The 21,505-nt window shown below is 36.1% G+C and overlaps 1 protein-coding gene across 1 annotated transcript in view; it reads left to right on the top strand.

Annotated features, from left to right (window-relative positions):
• The window catches only part of LOC123536372 (KICSTOR complex protein ITFG2-like), a 53,888-nt gene that overhangs the window by 11,827 nt on the left and 20,556 nt on the right, over nt 1-21,505 (top strand). The window contains exons 4-6 of the mRNA XM_045319508.2: nt 2,030-2,113; nt 14,124-14,214; nt 17,422-17,567. Coding sequence (XP_045175443.2) covers nt 2,030-2,113; nt 14,124-14,214; nt 17,422-17,567 — 321 coding nt within the window. The remainder of the gene's footprint in view (nt 1-2,029; nt 2,114-14,123; nt 14,215-17,421; nt 17,568-21,505) is intronic.

Raw genomic sequence — 21,505 nt, 5'->3', positions numbered from 1 at the left:
ACTTTCCAAAATAATTACCCGTGCTACAGAGTGCTACAGTCTTCCATTTCTAATTATTTTAGAAATAAGTCCTGTTTCTTTGAGTCATATGAAGTTATGACGTCTACAACATCACAATTTATGTGATAGAATTGGAGGTCCACTAAAGTCTGAGCAGCTCTCCTAGATTTCAGCAGTTGGTGGACCTGCTGGCAACTGCTGAAAAAAGTTAAGGTCGAGGCCTGCTTAGTACAATAATTACTACACAACCACTGAATTAAAATTCCATTTGCAAATACAGGTGCTAGTGTAAAGAAATTTGCTATGATGGATGTATATTGTGACATTCTGGCATGCTTGTTCTCTACGAGATCTTGGTCAAGTTAAAAAGTGAGATGCTTGCGATAAAAAAGTAGGTCACTGTGTCAAATCATAGAAACATGAAACATTAACACTCTAGAGGCCATATTCATACATGATCGTCATGATACTTGGTCAGAATGTTTGCCTATTTATAATCTATGATAAGTTTATACCTTAGTCACTTAGGTGAAAAACTAGATCAGAAGTTGTTTTTGTTTCTTTGCTTTTGAATTTTTAACGTTTTTCAACAATTTTTAGCTCATCTGATTTTTTGAAAAAAAATGATGAGTTATTGTCATCACTTGAGCGGGCGTCGGCGTCGGCGTCGGCGTCTGCGTCGGCGTTGCCTGGTTAAGTTTTATGTTTAGGTCAGCTTTTCTCCTAAACTATCAAAGCTATTGCTTTGAAACTTGGAATACTTGTTCACCATCATAAGCTGACCCTGTATAGCAAGAAACATAACTCCATCTTGCTTTTTGCAAGATTTATGGCCCCTTTTGTACTTAGAAAATATCAGATTTCTTGGTTAAGTTTTATGTTTAGGTCAGCTTTTCTCCTAAACTATCAAAGCTATTGCTTTGAAACTTGGAATACTTGTTCACCATCATAAGCAGACCATGTACATCAAGAAACATAACTCCATCTTGCTTTTTGCAAGATTTATTGCCCCTTTTGGACTTAGAAAATCAGTTTCTTGGTTAAGTTTTATGTTTAGGTCAGCTTTTATCCTAAACTATCAAAGCTATTGCTTTAAAACTTGCAACACTTGTTCACCATCATAAGTTGACCCTGTATAGCAAGAAACATAACTCCGTCCTGCTTTTTGCAAGATTTATGGCCCCTTTTGGACTTAGAAAATATCAGATTTCTTGGTTAAGTTTTATGTTTAGGTCAACTTTTTCTCTTAAACTATCAAAGCTATTGCTTTGAAACTTGCAACACTTGTTCACCATCATAAGCTGACCCTGTACAGCAAGCAACATAACTCCATCCTGCTTTTTGCAATAATTATTGCCTCTTTTGGACTTAGAAAATCATTTTCTTGGTTGAGTATTATGTTTAAGTCAACTTTTCTCATAACCTATCAAAGCTATTGCTTTAAAACTTGCAACAGTTTTTCACCATCATAAGTGGACACTGTACATCAAGAAACATAACTCTATCCTGCTTTTTGCAAGAATGATGGCCCTTTTTAGACTTAGAAAATCATGGGTAGGACAATATTTCTATTACACAAAAAAAATCAGATGAGCGTCAGCACCCGCAAGGCGGTGCTCTTGTTCAGTTATGTAATGGTGACAGTTTCTAAAACAGTGTTCCTGGACTTTATACCAGAACCAGTCTGTTCTCTGCTAGTTACTGCCAACTCGGAGACAGAAGCCAAATCATTTAAAGCAAAATGTGTTTTTATTAAATCATCAGCGATAACATACAACTTGCCTGGGGAGTGAACTCATGACTCCGCCAACCATGGATATGCACTCACCGTTGGAGAGCTCAAATTAAAGGCTAGGCTAAATTTAGAATGTCTGCAAAGCTTCTTTTGAAGAGGCTTGTGTAATATGTATACTCCTGTCAGTGCACTGCAATAACTTGGCTGGAATGTCGCTATTTGACCTATAATTGTGTCGGTGGGATGTTAAACCCAACAAAAATAAATAAAAATAAGATTTATCATGTTTTACAGAACAACTTGTATTGCTTGACTGCAGAGGGCTGGTTCTATGTGTTTGATGTTAAAATTGATTTTCAAGCTGCAGAAGGTGCTGAGGTGAGCATGCTTTTAAGTGTACTAAACAGATTGGTTTATATCTTTTGTTATAAATTAAGTGCAATGCTGTTCTCATCAGTCGCCAACATGCCTATGCAAAAATGAGTGAAGGGGGTTTTGTCCGCAGGGGATTTTGTCCGGATCCCAATTTTGAGGTCTATTTTGACCTATCTCTACTGGTAAGGATTTTTGTTTGGACTTAGAATTTTTTTATTTTTTTTTTAGCTCACCAGAGCCAAAGGCTCAGGGTGAGCTATTCGGATGGGTCACCGTCTGTCGTCCATTGTCCGTAAACTTTTATTTCAAACGACATCTCCTCATAAACCGCAAGGCAAATTTCATCCAAACTTCAGAAAAATGTTCCTTGGGTGAAGCTCTACAAAAATTGTTCAAAGAATTGAATTCCATGCATAACTCTGGTTGCCATGGCAACCGAAAGGAAAAACTTTAAAAATCTTCTTTTCAAAAACCAGAAGCCCTAGAGCTTAGATATTTGGTATGAAGCATTGCCTGGTGGACCTCTACCAATTTTGTTCAAATCATGACCCCGGGGTCAAAATTGACCCCGCCCCAGGGGTCACTTGATTTTACATAGAAAAATCTTAAAAAATCTTCTTCTCAAAAACCAGAAGCCCTAGAGCTTAGATATTTGACATGTAGCATTGCATAGTGGACCTCTACTAAAGTTGTTCAAATGATGACCCCTGGGTCAAAATTGACCCCGCCCCAGGGGTCACTTGATTTTACATAGGAAAATCTTCAAAAATTTTCTAAAAATAAAACAGAAGGCCTAGAGCTTAGATATTTCACGTGTAGCATTGCCTAGTGGACCTCTACAAAATTTGTTCAAATCATGACCCCCGGGGTCAAAATTGACCCCGCCCCAGGGGTCACTTGATTTTACATAGGAAAATCTTCAAAAATTTTCTAAAAATAAACCAAAAGGCTTAGGTCTTAGATATTTGACGTGTAACATTGCCTAGTAGATTTCTACAAAATTTGTTCAAATCATGACCCCCGGGGTCAAATTGACCCCGCTCCATGGGGTTACTTGATTGTACATAGAAAAATCTTAAAAATTTTCTAAAAATAAACCAGAAGGCCTACAGCTAAGATATTTGACGTGTAGCATTGCTTAGTGAACCTCTACAAAATTTGTTCAAATCATGACCCCCGGGGTCAAAATTGACCCCGCCCCAGGGGTCACTTGATTTTACATGGAAAAATCTTTAAAAATTTTCTAAAAATAAACCAGAAGGCCAAGATTTTAGATATTTGACATGTAGCATTGCCTAGTAGACTTCTACAAAATTTGTTCAAATCGTGACCCCCAGGGCCAAATTGACCCCGCCCCATGGGGTTACTTGATTGTACATAGAAAAATCTTCAAAATTTTCTAAAAATAAACCAGAAGGCCTAGAGCTTAGATATTTGACATGTAGCATTGCCTAGTGGACCTCTACAAAAGTTGTTCAAATCTTGACCCCCCCCCCCCCCCAGGGTCAAATTGACCTAGCCCCAGGGGTTACTTGATTGTACATAGGGAAATCTTCATAAATTTTCTAAAAATAAACCAGAAGGTCTAGATTTTAGATATTTGATATGTAACATTTCCTAGTAGACTTCTACAAATTTTGTTCAAATCATGACCCCCGGGGTAAAATTGGCCCCGCTCCAGGGGTTACTTGATTGTACATCGGAAAATCTTCCAAAAAATTTCTAAAAATCATCAGTTTGACATTTGAAACATGTAGCTCATATTATTCTGGTGAGCGATCCAGGGCGGGCTCGACATTTTGCCCGTGGGCATCTAGTTGACTAGTTTATAAGAGTCTTTGCCAGGAAAAGTCAGGAATTAAAGATAGGTAGACGGGAAAAGCCAGGAATATCCAGGGCTTAAAGGAAAAAGCCAGGACATATCAAAACTCTGTTTTCCTGCTGTCAGGAATTCCCAGGACTTCTACTTTATAGGCAACAGGAAGTTTTGTAAATTCCTGCCTCCAGGACTTGGACTATGTTTTTTAGCTCACCTGAGCAATGCTCAGGTGAGTTTTTCTGATCACTCGATGTCCGTCGTCTGTCTGTCCGTCAACATTTAGCTTGTGTATGCGATAGAGGCTGTATTTTTCAACTGATCTTCATGAAATTTTGTCAGAATGATTACCTTGATGAAATCTAGGCCGAGTTTGAAAATGGGTCATCTGGGGTCAAGAACTAGGTCACTAGGTCAAATCAAAGAAAAACATTGTGTATGCGATAGAGGCTGTATTTTTCAATTAATCTTCATGAATTTTGATCAGAATGATTACCTTGATGAAATCTAGGTCAAGTTCGAATATGGGTCATCTTGGGTTAAAAAGTAGGTCATTAGGTCAAATCAAAGAAAAACTTTGTGTATGCGATAGAGGCTATATTTTTCAATTGATCTTCATGAAATTAAGTCAGAATGAAATCTAGGTTAGATTTGAATATGGGTTATCTTGGGTCAAAAATTAGGTCACTAGGTCAAATCAAAGAAAAACCTTGTGTATGCGATAGAGGCTATATTTTTTAATTGATCTTCATGAAATTAAGTCAGAATGAAATCTAGGTCAGATTTGAATATGGGTTATCTTGGGTCAAAAATTAGGTCACTAGGTCAAATCAAAGAGAAACCTTGTGTATGCGATAGAGGCTGTATTTTTCAATTAATCTTCATGAATTTTGGTCGGAATGATAACCTTGATGAAATCTAGGCTGATTACGAAAATGGGTCATCTGGGGTCAAAAATTATGTCACTAGGTCAAATCAAAGAGAAACCTTGTGTATGCAATAGAGGCTGTATTTTTCAATTGATCTTCATGAAATTTGGTCAGAATGATTGCCTTGATGAAGTCTAGGTCAAGTTCGATTATGGGTCATCTGGGGTCAAAAACTAGGTCACTAGGTCAAATCAAAGCAAAACATTGTGTATGCGATAAAGGCTGTTTTTTTTTTCAAATGATTTTCCTGAAAGTAAGTCAGAATGATTGCCTTGATGAAATCTAGGTAGAATTTGAATATGGGTTTGCTTTGCTTTGGGTTTAATGCCGTTTTTCAACAGTATTTCAGTCATGTAACGGCAGGCAGTTAACCTATCCAGTGTTCCTGGATTCTGTACCAGTACAAACCTGTTCTCCGCAAGTAACTGCCAACTTCCCCACATGAATCAGAGGTGGAGGACTAATGATTTCAGACAATGGGTCATCTGTAGTGAAAAAGTAGGTCACTAGGTTAAATCAAAGAAAAAACCTTGTGTATGTGATAGAGGCTGTATTTTTCAACTGATCTTCATGAAATTTTGTCAGAATGATAGCCTTGATAAAAACTAGGTCAAGTTCGAATATGGGTCATCTGGGTTCAAAAACTAGGTCATTAGGTCAAATCAAAGAAAAACCTTGTGTATACGATAGAGGCTGTATTTTTCAATTGATCTTCATGAAATTTGGTCAGAATGATAGCCTTGATGAAATCTAGGTCAAGTTTGAATATGGGTCATCTGGGGTCAAAAACTAGGTCACTAGGTCAAATCAAAGAAAATACTTGTTTTTGCTCCAATTTTAATGATAATTGGTCAGAATATTTTTTTCCATGAAATCACTAGGTCAAACATGTTTACACTGTTATGGTGTATTATGGTGTGTTTCTCAGGTGAGCGAACTAGGGCCATCTTGGCCCTCTTGTTTAATAACTGGTAGAAAGTGTATTATTTAAAATAAATGTTGTCAATTAAAACAGGATGAAACTATTGAAAGTTTATATAAATGACACCTAAAGCTCCTTTGTTAGCTTTGATATGTTTGATCGGAGCAAAGAAACTGAAAATGGAATGAGGAGCTTATAAATTGAGACATGATGAGTTCAAGCAGCATTTTTAACAGTTTTATGTAATAAAGTAGAATTCAGACAAAAATTATTTTATTACTTAATCATTTTTAATGATTTTATGTTTATCTTAAAAGTGGATGTATTTATTTTTAATGAACTGTCTGTCACTTAGTACTGGAAGCCATTTAAGATTTTATCAGTTTTAATTTCTATTGTTATGTCTTTATTAGCTGTTTTACTGATTAATTGTTTCGAATAAGTCAGGCAAGCAATACATTAAAGGTTATAGGCATTTCCCTAAAGCACTTTTACATTGTACTTTTCTTTTGTAAAGTATAATCCCATCAGTTGAATTTTTCAATTAAATTATGGGATTGGTTTAGTTTTGCAAAGAAGACTTAAGCATATTTTATAATAAAAAAAAATAAAAATATTTTCTTTAAAAAGTGAAGGAGATTGTTTTTTTAGCTTGACTATTCAAAGAATGGGGAGCTATCCTACTCGCCCCGGCGTCGGCGTAAGCATCACACAAATGTTAAAGTTTACGTACCACCCCAAATATTTTCAAAGTCCATTGAGATTTGCTTTGCATACTTGTTTACCATTATGACCCCCAGTCTGTAAAAAGGAGGAGGCAACTCTGTCAAGCATTTTGACTGAATTATGACCCCTTTTCGACTTAGAATATGCTTATTGTAATGTTAAAGTTTTACTCATAGCTTATATTATACTATCAAGCACTGAGAATAGTCGAGCGCGCTGTCCACTGACAGCTCTTGTTAAGAGAGGAGACTGAACTCAGATTGGTTGCATTATTAAACGTTCGCTACCAGGAGTGTCTGTTCACCATCTTTTTTACTGTAGCCAATTTAAGACTGTTTCTCTATAAGTCTGCTACATAAATATACATTTTGGACTTCATAATACAATTAAATTTCAATATTGGATTTATATGTTATATTGTTATTGATGGTAAATTAAACTGTAGGAACTGGAAGTGAACTGTTTGGAGTTCTCTGTGTGAGTTAATTAACATTAAGTCTACAGACTGTGGACTGACCCCTTCATGTGTTACCAGACTATATGTTGAGCCGCATGTCTAAGCTGTACCATTTCCCCAACTTTAGAGGTGGCCAGCTTGTGGGAGTTTGACCCCAAACTGTCAGCACAGACTGGGTCTGAACTTATAATGGTGACATATACATGTAAAGCCTGCCACTTTAAAAATTATATTTTAAGCTTTTATTAATTATTTAATTCCAGAACAAAATTGTTTAATTTTACCTTTGAAGTATATAACTGTGTATATTACACAAATGTTTCCAGTTAATCACAGACCAGGGAGTCTTTATAATTATTACACTGATAAATTATTTATGGTACTCAGTGTTAGGGGTTCTTATCTGAGACCTTACATGAAGGCACAGCAGGTGCCCTTACAGTTGCTCCTTACTGTGCGCATTTAGAACACAATATCACACAGGAATGGGAACAAAGTGCATTGAGTCCGATATCAAAATTTGGAATATTTAAAGAACACAGCTGTTAGAAAGGTTAGTTTTTTGTATAAAATTCTGGAATTATTTTTGAAGTACTTCAGAATCACTTTTGACGGTTACAGTTCTATTGGACGACTCTCATGTAAGGCACTTGCTGTTGTATATGTATATGGTACAACATTCTTAATTATGTCTCAGATGGTTCTATAATATTGCAAGACTGTGCATCATGAAGTCTGTGTTTAGTTGTTGTGTTGTTTAGAGAAACCGTTAGCGAACAGCATGGATCCAGACCAGACTGCTCGGATGTGCAGGCTGGTCTGGATCCATGCTGGTCGCAAAGGCACTATGTTGGATTTCTCATGATGCGGCTCATATAAATCTTTCTAACAAATAAATTCACACCTAAATTAGATGACCATCACTGAAGCTACTGCTTTAAAGAATCTTTAAATGGAATTGTAATGCTACATTTGTGTAATCGTAACCGGTATTAAATAAACATCACTAAAATTATCTTTTTCAACCTTGTTTGAAAATGTCCTGCTCCCAGGATAAAAGATATCCTGTTTCTAGCCAGCAAACACGTGATGTTGCATAGACGTTGTACTGAAGTTAGACCATGACGTTGGATGATCGTTGGATCTAGGTTGTAAATGAAAGTTTTTTAGACGTCATAATCCAACATCAATACAATTAACATCGATGAAACCAACCAGTATCCAAGTTCCAACCGCATAATGCAACCTAAACCCAACCGCAATCCGACCATAACCCAACATGTTAATGACTGCATTCTACCCTTAATTAAACTATTTTAGGCAATGAATATTTATGTCTCCCCCAGGAGACATATTGTTTTTGCCCTGTCCGTCCGTCCGTCCGTCCGTCCGTACGTCACACTTCATTTCCGAGCAATAACTGGAGAACCATTTGACCTAGAACCTTCAAACTTTTTAGGGTTGTAGGGCTGCTGGAGTAGACGACCCCTATTGTGTTTTGGGTCACTCCGTCAAAGGTCAAGGTCACAGGGGCCTGAACATTGAAAACCATTTCCGATCAATAACTAGAGAACCACTTGACCCAGAATGTTGAAACTTCATAGGATGATTGGTCATGAAGAGTAGATGACCCCTATTGATTTTGGGGTCACTCCGTCAAAGGTCAAGGTCACAGGGGCCTGAACATTGAAAACCATTTCCGATCAATAACTAGAGAACCACTGACCAAGAGTGTTGAAACTTCATAGGATGATTGGTCATGAAGAATAGATGACCCCTATTGATTTTGGGGTCATTCTATCAAAGGTCAAGGTCACAGGGGCCTGAACATTGAAAACCATTTCTGATCAATAACTGGAGAACCACTTGACCCAGAATGTTGAAACTTCATAGGATGATTGGTCATGAAGAGTAGATGACCCCTAATGATTTTGGGGTCACTCCGTCAAAGGTCAAGGTCACAGGGCCCTGAACATTGAAAACCATTTCCGATCAATAACTAGAGAACCACTTGACCCAGAATGTTGAAACTTCATAGGATGATTGATCATGAAGAGTAGATGACCCCTATTGATTTTGGGGTCACTCCATCAAAGGTCAAGGTCACTGGGGCCTGAACATGGAAAACCATTTCTGATCAATAACTGGAGAACCACTTCACCCAGAATGTTGAAACTTCATAGGATGATTGTACATGCAAAGTAGATGACCCCTATCGATTTTGGGGTCACTCCGTTAAAGGTCAAGGTCACAGGGACCTGAACATTGATAACCAGTTCCGGTCAGTAACTTGAGAACCACTTGACCCAGAATGTTGAAACTTAATAGGATGATTGGTCATGCAGAGTAGATGACCCCTAACGATTTTGGGGTCACTCTGTGAAAGATCAAGGCCACAGGGGCCTGAACATTGAAAATCATTTCCGGTCAGTAACTTGAGAACCACTTGACCCAGAATGATGAAACTTCATAGGATGATTGGTCATGCAGAGTAGATGACCCCTAACAATTTTGGGGTCACTCTATTAAAGGTCAAGGCCACAGGGGCCTGAACATGGAAAACCATTTCCAATCAATAACTTGAGAACCTCTCAACCCATAATGTTGAAACATCATAGGATGATTGTTCATACAAAGTAAATGACCCCTATTGTTTTTGGGGTCACTCCGTTAAAGGTCAAGGTCACAGGGGCCTGAACATTGATAACCAGTTCCGATCAATAACTTGAGAACCACTTGACCCAGAATGTTGAAACTTCATAGGATGATTGAACATGCAGAGTAGATGACCCCTATTGATTTTGGAGTCAGTCAATTAAATGTCAAGGTCACAGTGGCCTGTTCATGTAAAATCATTTTTTGGAAATAACTTGAGAACCACTTGACCTACAATGTTGAAACTTAATAGGATGATTGGACATTCAGAGTAGATGACCCCTTGTTATTTTGAGTTCACTTGATCAAAGGTCAAGGTCACAGGAGCCTGAACAGTGACTTGAGAACCACTAGGCCCAGAGTGTTGAAATTTAGCGGGATGACTGGACATGCCAAGTAGATGATCCCTATTGCAGCCAACCATCAGTGTCTCTTTGACTTTCGCTCCTGACCCCTATTGACTTCTTGCCTATAGGACTTTGCATTTGGGGAGACATGCGCTTTTTAGCCCACCATCATCAGATAATGGGCTATTAAAATCACTCTGCGTCCGTGGTCCGTCCGTCCGTCATTCCGTCCTTCCGTCCGTCCGTTAACAATTTCTCGTTATCGCATCTCCTCAGAAACTACTGGGGGGATTTTGACCAAACTTTGTCAGAATGATGTATTGGTACCCTAGTTGTGTCCCCCTGAAAATCAGACTGGTTCAACAATTTATGAGTGAGTTATGGCCCTTTGTTTATTTCTATAATTTATATAGATTTATATAGGGAAAAACTTTGAAAACCTTCTTGTCCAAAACCACAGAGCCTAGGGCTTTGATATTTGGTATGAAGCATCATCTAGTGGTCCTCTACCAACATGATTCAAATTATTTCTCTGGGGACAAATATGGCCCCGCCCTGGGGGTCACATGGTTTATATAGACTTATATAGGGAAAAACTTTGAATAACCTCTTGTCCAAAACCACAGGGCCTAGGGCTTTGATATTTTGTATGTGACATCATCTAGTGGTCTTAACTAAGATTGTTCATATTATACTCCTAGGGTCAAATATGGCCCCGCCCTGGGATTCATATGGTTTACATAGACTTATATAGGGAAAAACTTTGAAAATCTTCTTGTCCAAACCACAAAGCCTAGGGCTTTGATACTTGTAATGTAACATCATCTAGTGGTTCTCTACCAAGTTTGTCAAATTATCCTCCTAGGGTTAAATATGGCCCCGCCCCGGGGGTCACATGGTTCATATAGACTTATATAGGGAAAAGCTTTTAAAATGTTCTTGTTAGTAACTACAACATTAAAACTTGGACCACATGTATATTTTTGAGTGGCAAGATGAACCTTGACATGAGTTGACCTTGATTTTGACCTAGTGACCTACTTTCACATTTCTGTAGCTACAGCCTTCAAATTTGGACCACATGCATAATTTTGTGCACTGGAAAAAACTTTGACCTTTATTTTGACCTAGTGACCTACTTTCACATTTTTGAAGGTACAGGCATCAAATTTGGACCATATGCATAGTTTCGTGTTTCAAAATGAAATTTAACCTTGATTTTGACCTAGTGACCTACTTTCACATTTCTCAAGCTACAGCCTTCACAATTGGGACTACATGCATAGTTTTGTGTACCGAAAAAAACTTTGACCTTGACATTGACCTAGTGACCTACTTTCACATTTTTGAAGGTACAGGCTTCAAATTTGGACCACATGCATAGTTTTGTATTCTGAAATAAAATTTGACCATAATTTTGACCTAGTGACCTACTTTTACATTTCTCAAGCTACAGCCTTCAAATTTGGACCACATGCATAGTTTTGTGTACTGAAATGACCTTTGACCTTTACATTGACCTAGTGACCTACTTTCACATTTTTAAGGTACAGGCTTCAAATTTGGACCACATGCATAGTTTTGTATTCCGAAATAAAAATTGACCTTGATTTTGACCTAGTGACCTACTTTTACATTTCTCAAGCTACAGCCTTCAAATTTGGACCACATGCATAGTTTTGTGTACCGAAACAAACGTTGACCTTTACATTGACCTAGTGACCTACTTTCACATTTTTGAAGGTACAGGCTTCAAATTTGGACCACATGCATAGTTTTGTATTCCGAAGTAAAATTTGACCATAATTTTGACCTAGTGACCTACTTTTACATTTCTCAAGCTACAGCCTTCAAATTTGGACCACTTGCAAAGTTTTGTGTACCGAAATGAACTTTGACCTTAAGATTGACCTAGTGACCTACTTTCACATTTCTGTAGCTACAGGCTTCAAATTTAGGACCGCTTGCATAGTTTTGTGTACCGAAACAAACTTTGACCTTGACATTAACCTAGTGACCTACTTTCACATTTTTGAAGGTACAGGCTTCAAATTTGGACCACATGCATAGATTTGTGTTGTGTACGGAAATGAAATTTGACCTTGAGCTAGTCAATAAGTCTTGAAATTTGGAACACTCAAAAATGGCACATTGGTGGGCGCCAAGATCACTCTGTGATCTCTTGTTTACAAAAGCATTTTCTAGTTTTACTTAAATTTAGAATTTTACTTGTGATCCAGCATATTATCAACATAATTAATTGTATTTTCTATTCTTTATTTCATACTGAGGCAATTTAAATAGTCCAATAGATAAAGTGTAGTCATTTTTACATGTCTCTTAACCGTTATCATGCAGGACACGAGTGATTCTGCCTTTGCGGCCATTGTAGATCATGATCAGCCTGCACATCAGTGCTGTCTGATCATGATCTGCACTGTTCATGCTTCTTAACCGTTATCATGCAGGACACGAGTGATTCTGCCTTTGCGGCCATTGTAGATCATGATCAGCCTGCACATCAGTGCTGTCTGATCGTGATCTGCACTGTTTGCTGTTCAGTCAGTATTTTTTTGGTAAGCACCCCTTTTAACAGTTAATGGTACTGTCCAAATTGAAAGATGGACAAGTTCATTATAGAAATTAGCAGGGTAAGGGCTAAACATCTCTATATTAAACTTCCACCTGAAATGTATAAAATACGAGATTTTCAGCAGTTTGATCGTTTCCACTAAATTGAAATAAAAAAGCGAAAATGTTACTTTTGTGCTTATTGTATAGAGTATAATCATAATAACTTCATGCACAACAAATATATAATATATCTAAGATCCAATATATCTAAGATACAGATATCTTCCCTGACCTCGCAAAAAGTTTACAAAGTTTGGTAAAATGTATTTCTAAAGATATCAAATGTTTTTTAAGTAACTAATTACGCAATTATTAAAGTATGCTTAAGTTTTAAAACATTTTTCCCTCCTTGTGTAAAGTGTTTGTAAACTTGCACTATGTAAGCTGTAACCTCTCCAATGTATCAGATTACAGGAATATATTATCCTCTCTGATACCACTTTCTGAAAAAGTTTACAATATCTCTTGCCTCTGTCTCTACCCTGGGTTATAAAATATTAGGAGGAGTAGGAGTCTAATTATTTATACATCAGTACAAAATTTATGATTTTTTTTTTCAATTCTGAAAATATACATTATTTAATATGCATTTTGGCAAAAAAAAATGGTTATGATTTTTAGTATCCAAATGAAATATTATTTATCAGCACATTTTCAGGCTTTATAAAAACAAGTAATTATTTTAAAACTATGATAGTATTTCTACACTCATTTGTTGTGTGACCAGTTCTAGATTTTAGATATTTTTTATTATGAAAGTCATTAAAATAACATTAAGTCATTATTTCATCAGAGTCCCCATACCTGTCTACAGTTTATTACTTATCTAGAAATAATTATAGCTAAACAGATGTTCATTTGATTTGGTCTACTACTTCAAAAGATATTCCAGACAGAATTTGATAGGGTAAAGTAAGTGTTAATTGATATCAGAAACTGATTAGTCAGTGGAGTCAATTCTGATAGACAAGTACTGGTCAAGTTTTAATGTATGCATGTGTGATATGATTGGTTGAAGTATGATGCATGTGTGATATGATTAGTTGAAATATGAAGTGGGCGTGAATGAATATGTTAGAGAGTTTGGAGAGAAAATTGAAAGAGAAAGTCAGTTGGAGTTCTGTTTTAGGCACCAGACAGTCAAAATTAATCAAAATTGAGATCTTTAGATTTTAGGTTAGAAGAAATACTTTGGAAACTTTATGAAAGAGAATAATACTATATACTAAGCATTGATGTGAAATTGGAATTATTGAAAAGAGACATATTTGGAAATGAAATAAAAGATAAAACTCTACTACTTGTTAATAGCTAAATATAATAAAGCTAACATCTATTGGATGTTGTGGATATGATGTTGTATAGAGGTTGGATTCAGTGTCAAAAAAGTAGTTCCTATGGTAGCAGATATGACAAATGGCCATTCCAGTAGGAGACTTTTATTGCTGTCAATAGTCCTTTCAGTTCTAATGGGTGAGGCAGGGAGGTATTTTTAAAAAATACGTTGACATGTTTTTTTTTTTTCAGAGTCATGATGAGGATGCAGGTGATAATTTGAAACCTTTATTTAAACAACATCTGCCTCCCAACGGTAAAGTAATGCAAGCAGCAGATGTTGGTGAGTTGTGTTTTTAGCTCGACTATTCAAAGAATAGGGGAGCTATCCTACTCGCCCCGGCGTTGGCATGTGCATGAGCGTCACACAAATATTCAAGTTTGCGTACCAACCCAAATATTTTCAAAGTCCATTGAGATATTGCTTTAATATTTTGCATACTTGTTTACCATCATGACCCCAGTCTGTAAAAAGGAGGAGGCAACTCTATCAAGCATTTTGATTGAATTATGCCCCCTTTTCGACTTAGAATAAATGTTAAAGTTTGCGTACGTACCACCCCAAATATTTTCAAAGTCCATTGAGATATTGCTTTGATATCTTGCATACTTGTTTACCATCATGACCCCAGTCTGTAAAAAGGAGGAGGCAACTCTATCAAGCATTTGGACTGAATTATGACCCCTTTTCGACTTAGAATATGCATATTGTAATGTTAAAGTTTTACTCATAGCTTATATTATACTATCAAGCACTGAGAATAGTCGAGCGCGCTGTCCACTGACAGCTCTTGTTGAAGGTTGTTTTTGGTTGCGGGTTTATCCCGCTACCATAGTTAAGTGTATTTCTGACAATCATGTAGCATCTTTATTTGATTCCAAATCACATCCAAAGGATGTTCATGTGCTACACAAAATAGTCCCATTCATGAACCATCCACGAATTATCAGTGATCAAGGCAGTTCTTACTCATCCTTTATCCATTCACACTGGCCATTTAGATTATATAAGACCTGTCAATGATTAGGTACTCCAGCCCATGGTTACATCACTGATTTCCAGCTGTTCATGTAAGGTCAGGCAGAGTTTATCTTAGATATAAGGCACATTAGTATTATGTGTATACATATATATTTAAAGATTGGTAAAATGAAAATAAATCTAGCAAAACCCGCAACCACCAGACATCTCGAGGCTTTGATTTATTTCATGGCATTCAGTCTGCATTGACGAAAATTCGCATTTTGTAAACAGTTATGTTTTTGAAAATACTATAGGTTAAAATTCACGTCATTTCATGTTAATTTTGTGAATCACAGTACAGTGAAACCTGTTTTAAGAGACCACTTAAGGGAGAGCAAAAAAGTGGTATCATAAGACAGGTGGTCTTTTAATACAAGTTCAATCTATGTGAAATGCACTATAGAGGAACCTAAAATTAATGGTCTTATAACACAGGTTTTTGCTTAATATAGGACTGGTGGTCTCTTAAGCAGGTTTGAATGTATTTGCAAATATTAGCTCAGTCTGCAGGATTGATTTAATAGTAAATTACTGTTCTGACAAGGTCAGTTCCAAAGTTCACATTTTTAAAAACAATCATTTAGTAAGCTGAGTTTTATATATCCCAGACTCACCAGTTTCGACGCACATAACAAGCAACATGGCCGCGCTTTTTCATTCAGTAACATACGTGACTCTATTAGATATTGCATGTACACTAACCTTTTATGCATTGAATCATACCAAAAACATCTTATTCTTAACAACTGACTGCCAGAAATCAAATGGTACACAACAACTAGTGTGATCGGCCATACTTTTTCTAACACACCTATTTCGACGCATCTTACATGATCCTTGTTGCGAAGCTTTTGATTGGCTTAAATATTTGTGCAATCACTAAGTAATGCGCTACACCATAACTGTCATGGATGCTGCAATAAAACTTGACATAAAAGCAGATGCAAGTAGATAATCAATATTAAAGGCCAAATGATATAAATAAATCTGAAAACATTTAAACATTCATCAACATATGGGGCTAAGAACATAAATAATCACTTTGCTTTTTTAATACACACTGACTTGTGTTTTTTCTTTCATTTTTCTGGACTGCAGTGTTTACAGAGGAATTTGGCACATTTTGTTTTATACAAAACTTTAGATGAACCCAGTGTTCGCAGCCTACTTGACAAGAGAAAAAAATGAAGTGTGTAGTAATGATCGCATTGATATATAATGCGTACACCTTCCAAAACAGTGCATAAAATAGTGCGATTACATATGTCACGTGGCAGTGATGTGACCTTGATAGCACCAAAGTCGGCTGCAGACGTACAACAAAATTTCCAGTAACTTTTTTAATCTATTCTTCCACAGGGACATTCTTAAAATGGATGAAAATTTGCAGTAGTAGAAACATTAAAAATCATGTATAGTGTAAATGTAAGTTGATAAATATCTTCAAATTCCTGAACTTTCCAACCTTCTTATTGGTAAAATTAACCATGATGTTTTCTGTCATTACACTGAGTAACTACGTCATCGGAAACCCCAAGTTAATCGAGAACGAGGTCAAAACAAAAATGGCGTCGAAATAGGTGTGCGTAAAATTACGTGGTGCGACGATATTCAAGTAAAACCTTCCGTTTGATCCACCTGACCGGTAACATTTTTTTTTTTGTGAATTGTGCCTTGATTTTGCTTGATCTAGATGATCAGCGATACATCATTTTAAGGTCTGTGAAGGTTGTAGTAGGGAATTTTCAAAATGTCTTCAATAATGTCAGTTTTATTATCTTTTTATTTTCCCATTGTGAAAATCAGGTAAAATCAAAATTTGAAAAATATTTTATTGCTTTCATGCCAAAAATAAGACATTCTGAAGGTTTTATAATAATTTGTTCACATTGGATGTAAAAATTGAACTTTTTTGAAATTTTTTGTGTCAAAAATGGTGGAAAGTACCCCATCAAAGTTTTTTTTTTTTTACGATAAATACAGAACTAATCAGATATTTTGAAAATTTAATAATTTCCTTTAACCATCCTTTGAGTTCTTTAGATTAATATGTATAATCAATGACTGTCTAATATTTAAAGAGAAATCAAGGAAAACCTTTGTTTCGGATTTAGTTTGATCAAACAGTATATAGAAATGTATTTGTTGGTAGTTTTGTACAAATGTGAATGTTTTAAAAGAAATTGGATAAAGTAAGGCATTTTTAAACCAATATCTGTTGTTGTAGATTGAGTAATTTTTGTGCAGGCCTTTACAGTTTATCAATTTTTAGGAGTAGTAGCCTTATTTTTGGTGTTAAAAAGCTGCAAAATGTAAGTGATTGTGTTTTAAGACCTGATCAAGATTGATATTTACAATTATTTTGAATTTTTGATTGGCATTATACCTGAATATAAGCAACAATAAAACCATTGCTAATATGAGTTATGACCAGGTCTACAGTAGTAACTTGTTTTAAATTTCAAGATGGAGATGGTAAACTAGAGCTTGCTATGGGATACTCTGATCGTGTCATCCGTCTCTACAAATGGAGTGGACCGCCAACATTTGACAATGAAACAGAGTCTAAAGGATCAATGGTACAGATAGATAAATGGCAGCTTGCAGGACAGGTAACTTACTGTTTTACAAACACGTGTAAACACCATCAAGATATAGTAGACGCAACTTGACCCCGATGGTTGACCTTTGCATTATAATACATAATGAGGCACAACCTATTATTGAAAAGGAGTGTACGTAAAACACGAGCTGCACGAGAAAAGGGAAATATAATTTTGTGTAAATATAAATTAGTGTATTGGAAAGTTTTAATTGATCAAATGTAAGTATATATACTTTGATACTGCACTGTATACAAACTAATTCCATATAAATATACACGGCTACCCTAAGCACCCTTGATTTCTATAATGATATAACCGATATGAATAATCAGCCTAAGGTCAACCATCGCGGTCAAGTTGCGTCTACTATACATTACACTTGAAAAGTAAATATCCCTTCTGGCTCTTTTCAATGATCTGCGTTTTACTGTATCATATTGGTTACAAATATATTTCATATTTTTTGTATCAAATCCCTATGTTAGTTGTTGACCAATAAAAGTAATCGCATGAAATTCAATGTGATTAAACATGTTACACAGTGTTTCTATGTATGCTTTGTAGATGGAATCTTACGGTGCCCCTAAAGTGACATGTTACACACATTTTTTCCAATAAGGTAATGTGAGACTTTTTTTTATTTCGTTTAAACAAAATGATTTCGTTTAAACGAAATTATTTCGTTTAAACGAAATAACTTATTTCGTTTAAACGAAATGATTTCGTTTAAACGAAATAATCATTTCGTTTAAACGAAATAACTTATTTCGTTTAAACGAAATGATTTCGTTTTAACGAAATAACTATTTCGTTTAAACGAAATGATTTCGTTTAAATGAAATAACTTATTTCGTTTAAACGAAATAACTTATTTCGTTTAAACGAAATGATTTCGTTTAAAGTAAATAACTATTTCGTTTAAACGAAATGATTTATTTCGTTTAAACAAAATCATTTCGTTTAAACGAAATCATTTTGTTTAAACGAAATAAAAAAAGTCTCACATTACCTAATTGGAAAAAAAGTGTGTAACATGTCACTTTAGGGGCACCGTAGAATCTTGCTGGTTTTACTGTTTTAAAATGCATAAAATTGAATTTTTCATATATCAAATATATTTCATATTTTTTGTATCAAATCCCTATGTTAGTTGTTGACCAATAAAAGTAATCGCATGAAATTCAATGTGATTAAACATGTTACACAGTGTTTCTATGTATGCTTTGTAGATGGAATCTTACGGTGCCCCTAAAGTGACATGTTACACACATTTTTTCCAATAAGGTAATGTGAGACTTTTTTTTATTTCGTTTAAACAAAATGATTTCGTTTAAACGAAATCATTTCGTTTAAACGAAATAACTTATTTCGTTTAAACGAAATCATTTCGTTTAAACGAAATCATTTTGTTTAAACGAAATAAAAAAAGTCTCACACTACCTAATTGGAAAAAAAGTGTGTAACATGTCACTTTAGGGGCACCGTAGAATCTTGCTGGTTTTACTGTTTTTATTTCGTTTAAACGAAATCATTTCGTTTAAACGAAATCATTTTGTTTAAACGAAATAAAAAAAGTCTCACATTACCTAATTGGAAAAAAAGTGTGTAACATGTCACTTTAGGGGCACCGTAGAATCTTGCTGGTTTTACTGTTTTAAAATGCATAAAATTGAATTTTTCATGGGGTCCGAAAATAACATGTTTTTCCAAGGATCCCGAAGGACTCCAAAGTTTTTTTACTGCAAGGGTAGGGAAGGTGGAGCATTTTGACTGGAAAAGTGGAATGTCTGCTGCCGTTGATTTTGATCATATTCTCTTTGTTGTACGACCTGTCCTCCTCCATTTTCTTCCCACTGTTGTGGAAGCTCTTTTGTGACAAATTTCCACATAGTTGTAGGTCACAACAACCTATTTTGCCTCTAAGTCACCAGCTGCTTTTGTTGTGAGTTCGATCCTCGAGCGGGCCGTATGTTCTCTGTGACTATTTGATAAACGATATTGTGTCTGAAATCTTTAGTCCTCCACTCTGATTCATGTGGGGAAGTTGGCAGTTACTTGCGGAGAACAGGTTTTACTGGTACAGAATCCAGGAACACTGGTTAGATTAACTGCCCACCATTACATGACTGAAATACTGTTGAAAAATGGCGTTAAACCCTAAACAAACAAACAAACAAAATCAAGGGTTGAATCGGTTAGGCTCTAACAAACCTAAAATGTAAGCTGTTACTACTTCCATGATGAATTTTTCATGTTTTACAAAGTCATGCTCAGTTTTCAAGCAGAATGTCTGCATCTTGTACACAAACAACTAAGTAGCACCTTCATTGGCAGACTTACTATGAGATCCAGATGGCATTACTATAGCTGTCAGAAAGAAAAAGTCCTCCCAAATATCAAGAATCCTTTGACCCTTTGGTACCATTAGTGTCAAACCCTGTTTCATTTTTAGCTCCGCTATCCGGAGAATAGGGGGGCTATTCTACTCACCCCGGCGTCGGCATTACCCTTCTTGGTTAAAGTTTTTCGGCAACCTTTGTTTTTAGCTCACCTGTCACAAAGTGACAAGGTGAGCTTTTGTGATCGCGCGGTGTCCGTCGTCCGTGCGTGCGTGCGTGCGTGCGTCCGTAAACTTTTGCTTGTGACCACTCTAGAGGTCACATTTTTCATGGGATCTTTATGAAAGTTGGTCAGAATGTTCATCTTGATGATATCTAGGTCAAGTTCGAAACTGGGTCACGTGCCTTCAAAAACTAGGTCAATAGGTCTAAAAATAGAAAAACCTTGCGACCTCTCTAGAAGCCATATATTTCACAAGATCTTCATGAAAATTGGTCAGAATGTTCACCTTGATGATATCTAGGTCAAGTTTGAAACTGGGTCAACTGCCATCAAAAACTAGGTCAGTAGGTCTAAAAATAGAAAAACCTTGTGACCTCTCTAGAGGCCATATATTTCACAAGATCTTCATGAAAATTGGTCAGAACGTTCATCTTGATAATATCTAGGCCAAGTTCGAAACTGGGTCACGTGCCGTCAAAAACTAGGTCAGTAGGTCATAATATAGAAAAAACCTTGTGACCCCTCTAAAGGCCACATTTTTCATGGGATCTGTATGAAAGTTGGTCTGAATGTTCATCTTGATGATATCTAGGTCAAGTTCGAAACTGGGTCACGTGTGGTCAAAAACTAGGTCAGTAGGTCTAAAAATAGAAAAACCTTGTGACCTCTCTAGAGGCCATATATTTCATGAGATCTTCATGAAAATTGGTCGGAATGTTCACCTTGATGATATCTAGGTCAAGTTTGAAAGTGGGTCATGTTCCATCAAAAACTAGGTCAGTAGGTCAAATAATAGAAAAACCTTATGACCTCTCTAGAGGCCATATTTTTCATGGGATCTGTATGCAAGTTGGTCTGAATGTTCATCTTGATGATATCTAGGTCAGTTTCGAAAGTGGGTCACGTGCCTTCAAAAACTAGGTCAGTAGGTCAAATAATAGAAAAACGTTGTGACCTCTCTAAAGGCCATATTTTTCATGGGATCTGTATGAAATTTGGTCTGAATGTTCATCTTGATGATATCTAGGTCAAGTTAGAAACAGGGTCATGTGCGGTCAAAAACTAGGTCAGTAGGTCTAAAAATAGAAAAACCTTATGACCTCTCTAGAGGCCATACTTGTGAATGGATCTCCATAAAAATTGGTCAGAATGTTCACCTTGATGATATCTAGGTCAAGTTTGAAACTGGGTCACGTGCCTTAAAAAACTAGGTCAGTAGGTCAAATAATAAAAAAACCTTGTGACCTCTCTAGAGGTCATACTTTTCATGGGATCTGTATGAAAGTTAATCTGAATGTTCATCTTGATGATATCTAGGTCAAGTTCGAAACTGGGTCAACTGCGGTCAAAAACTAGGTCAGTAGGTCTAAAATTATTAAAAT

The sequence above is a fragment of the Mercenaria mercenaria genome, chromosome 17 (assembly GCF_021730395.1).
Source record: "Mercenaria mercenaria strain notata chromosome 17, MADL_Memer_1, whole genome shotgun sequence".
Taxonomy (NCBI): Eukaryota; Metazoa; Mollusca; class Bivalvia; order Venerida; family Veneridae; genus Mercenaria; species Mercenaria mercenaria.
The sequence above is the reverse complement of the archived record's forward strand: the minus strand, read 5'-3'. Positions and strand labels throughout refer to the sequence as shown.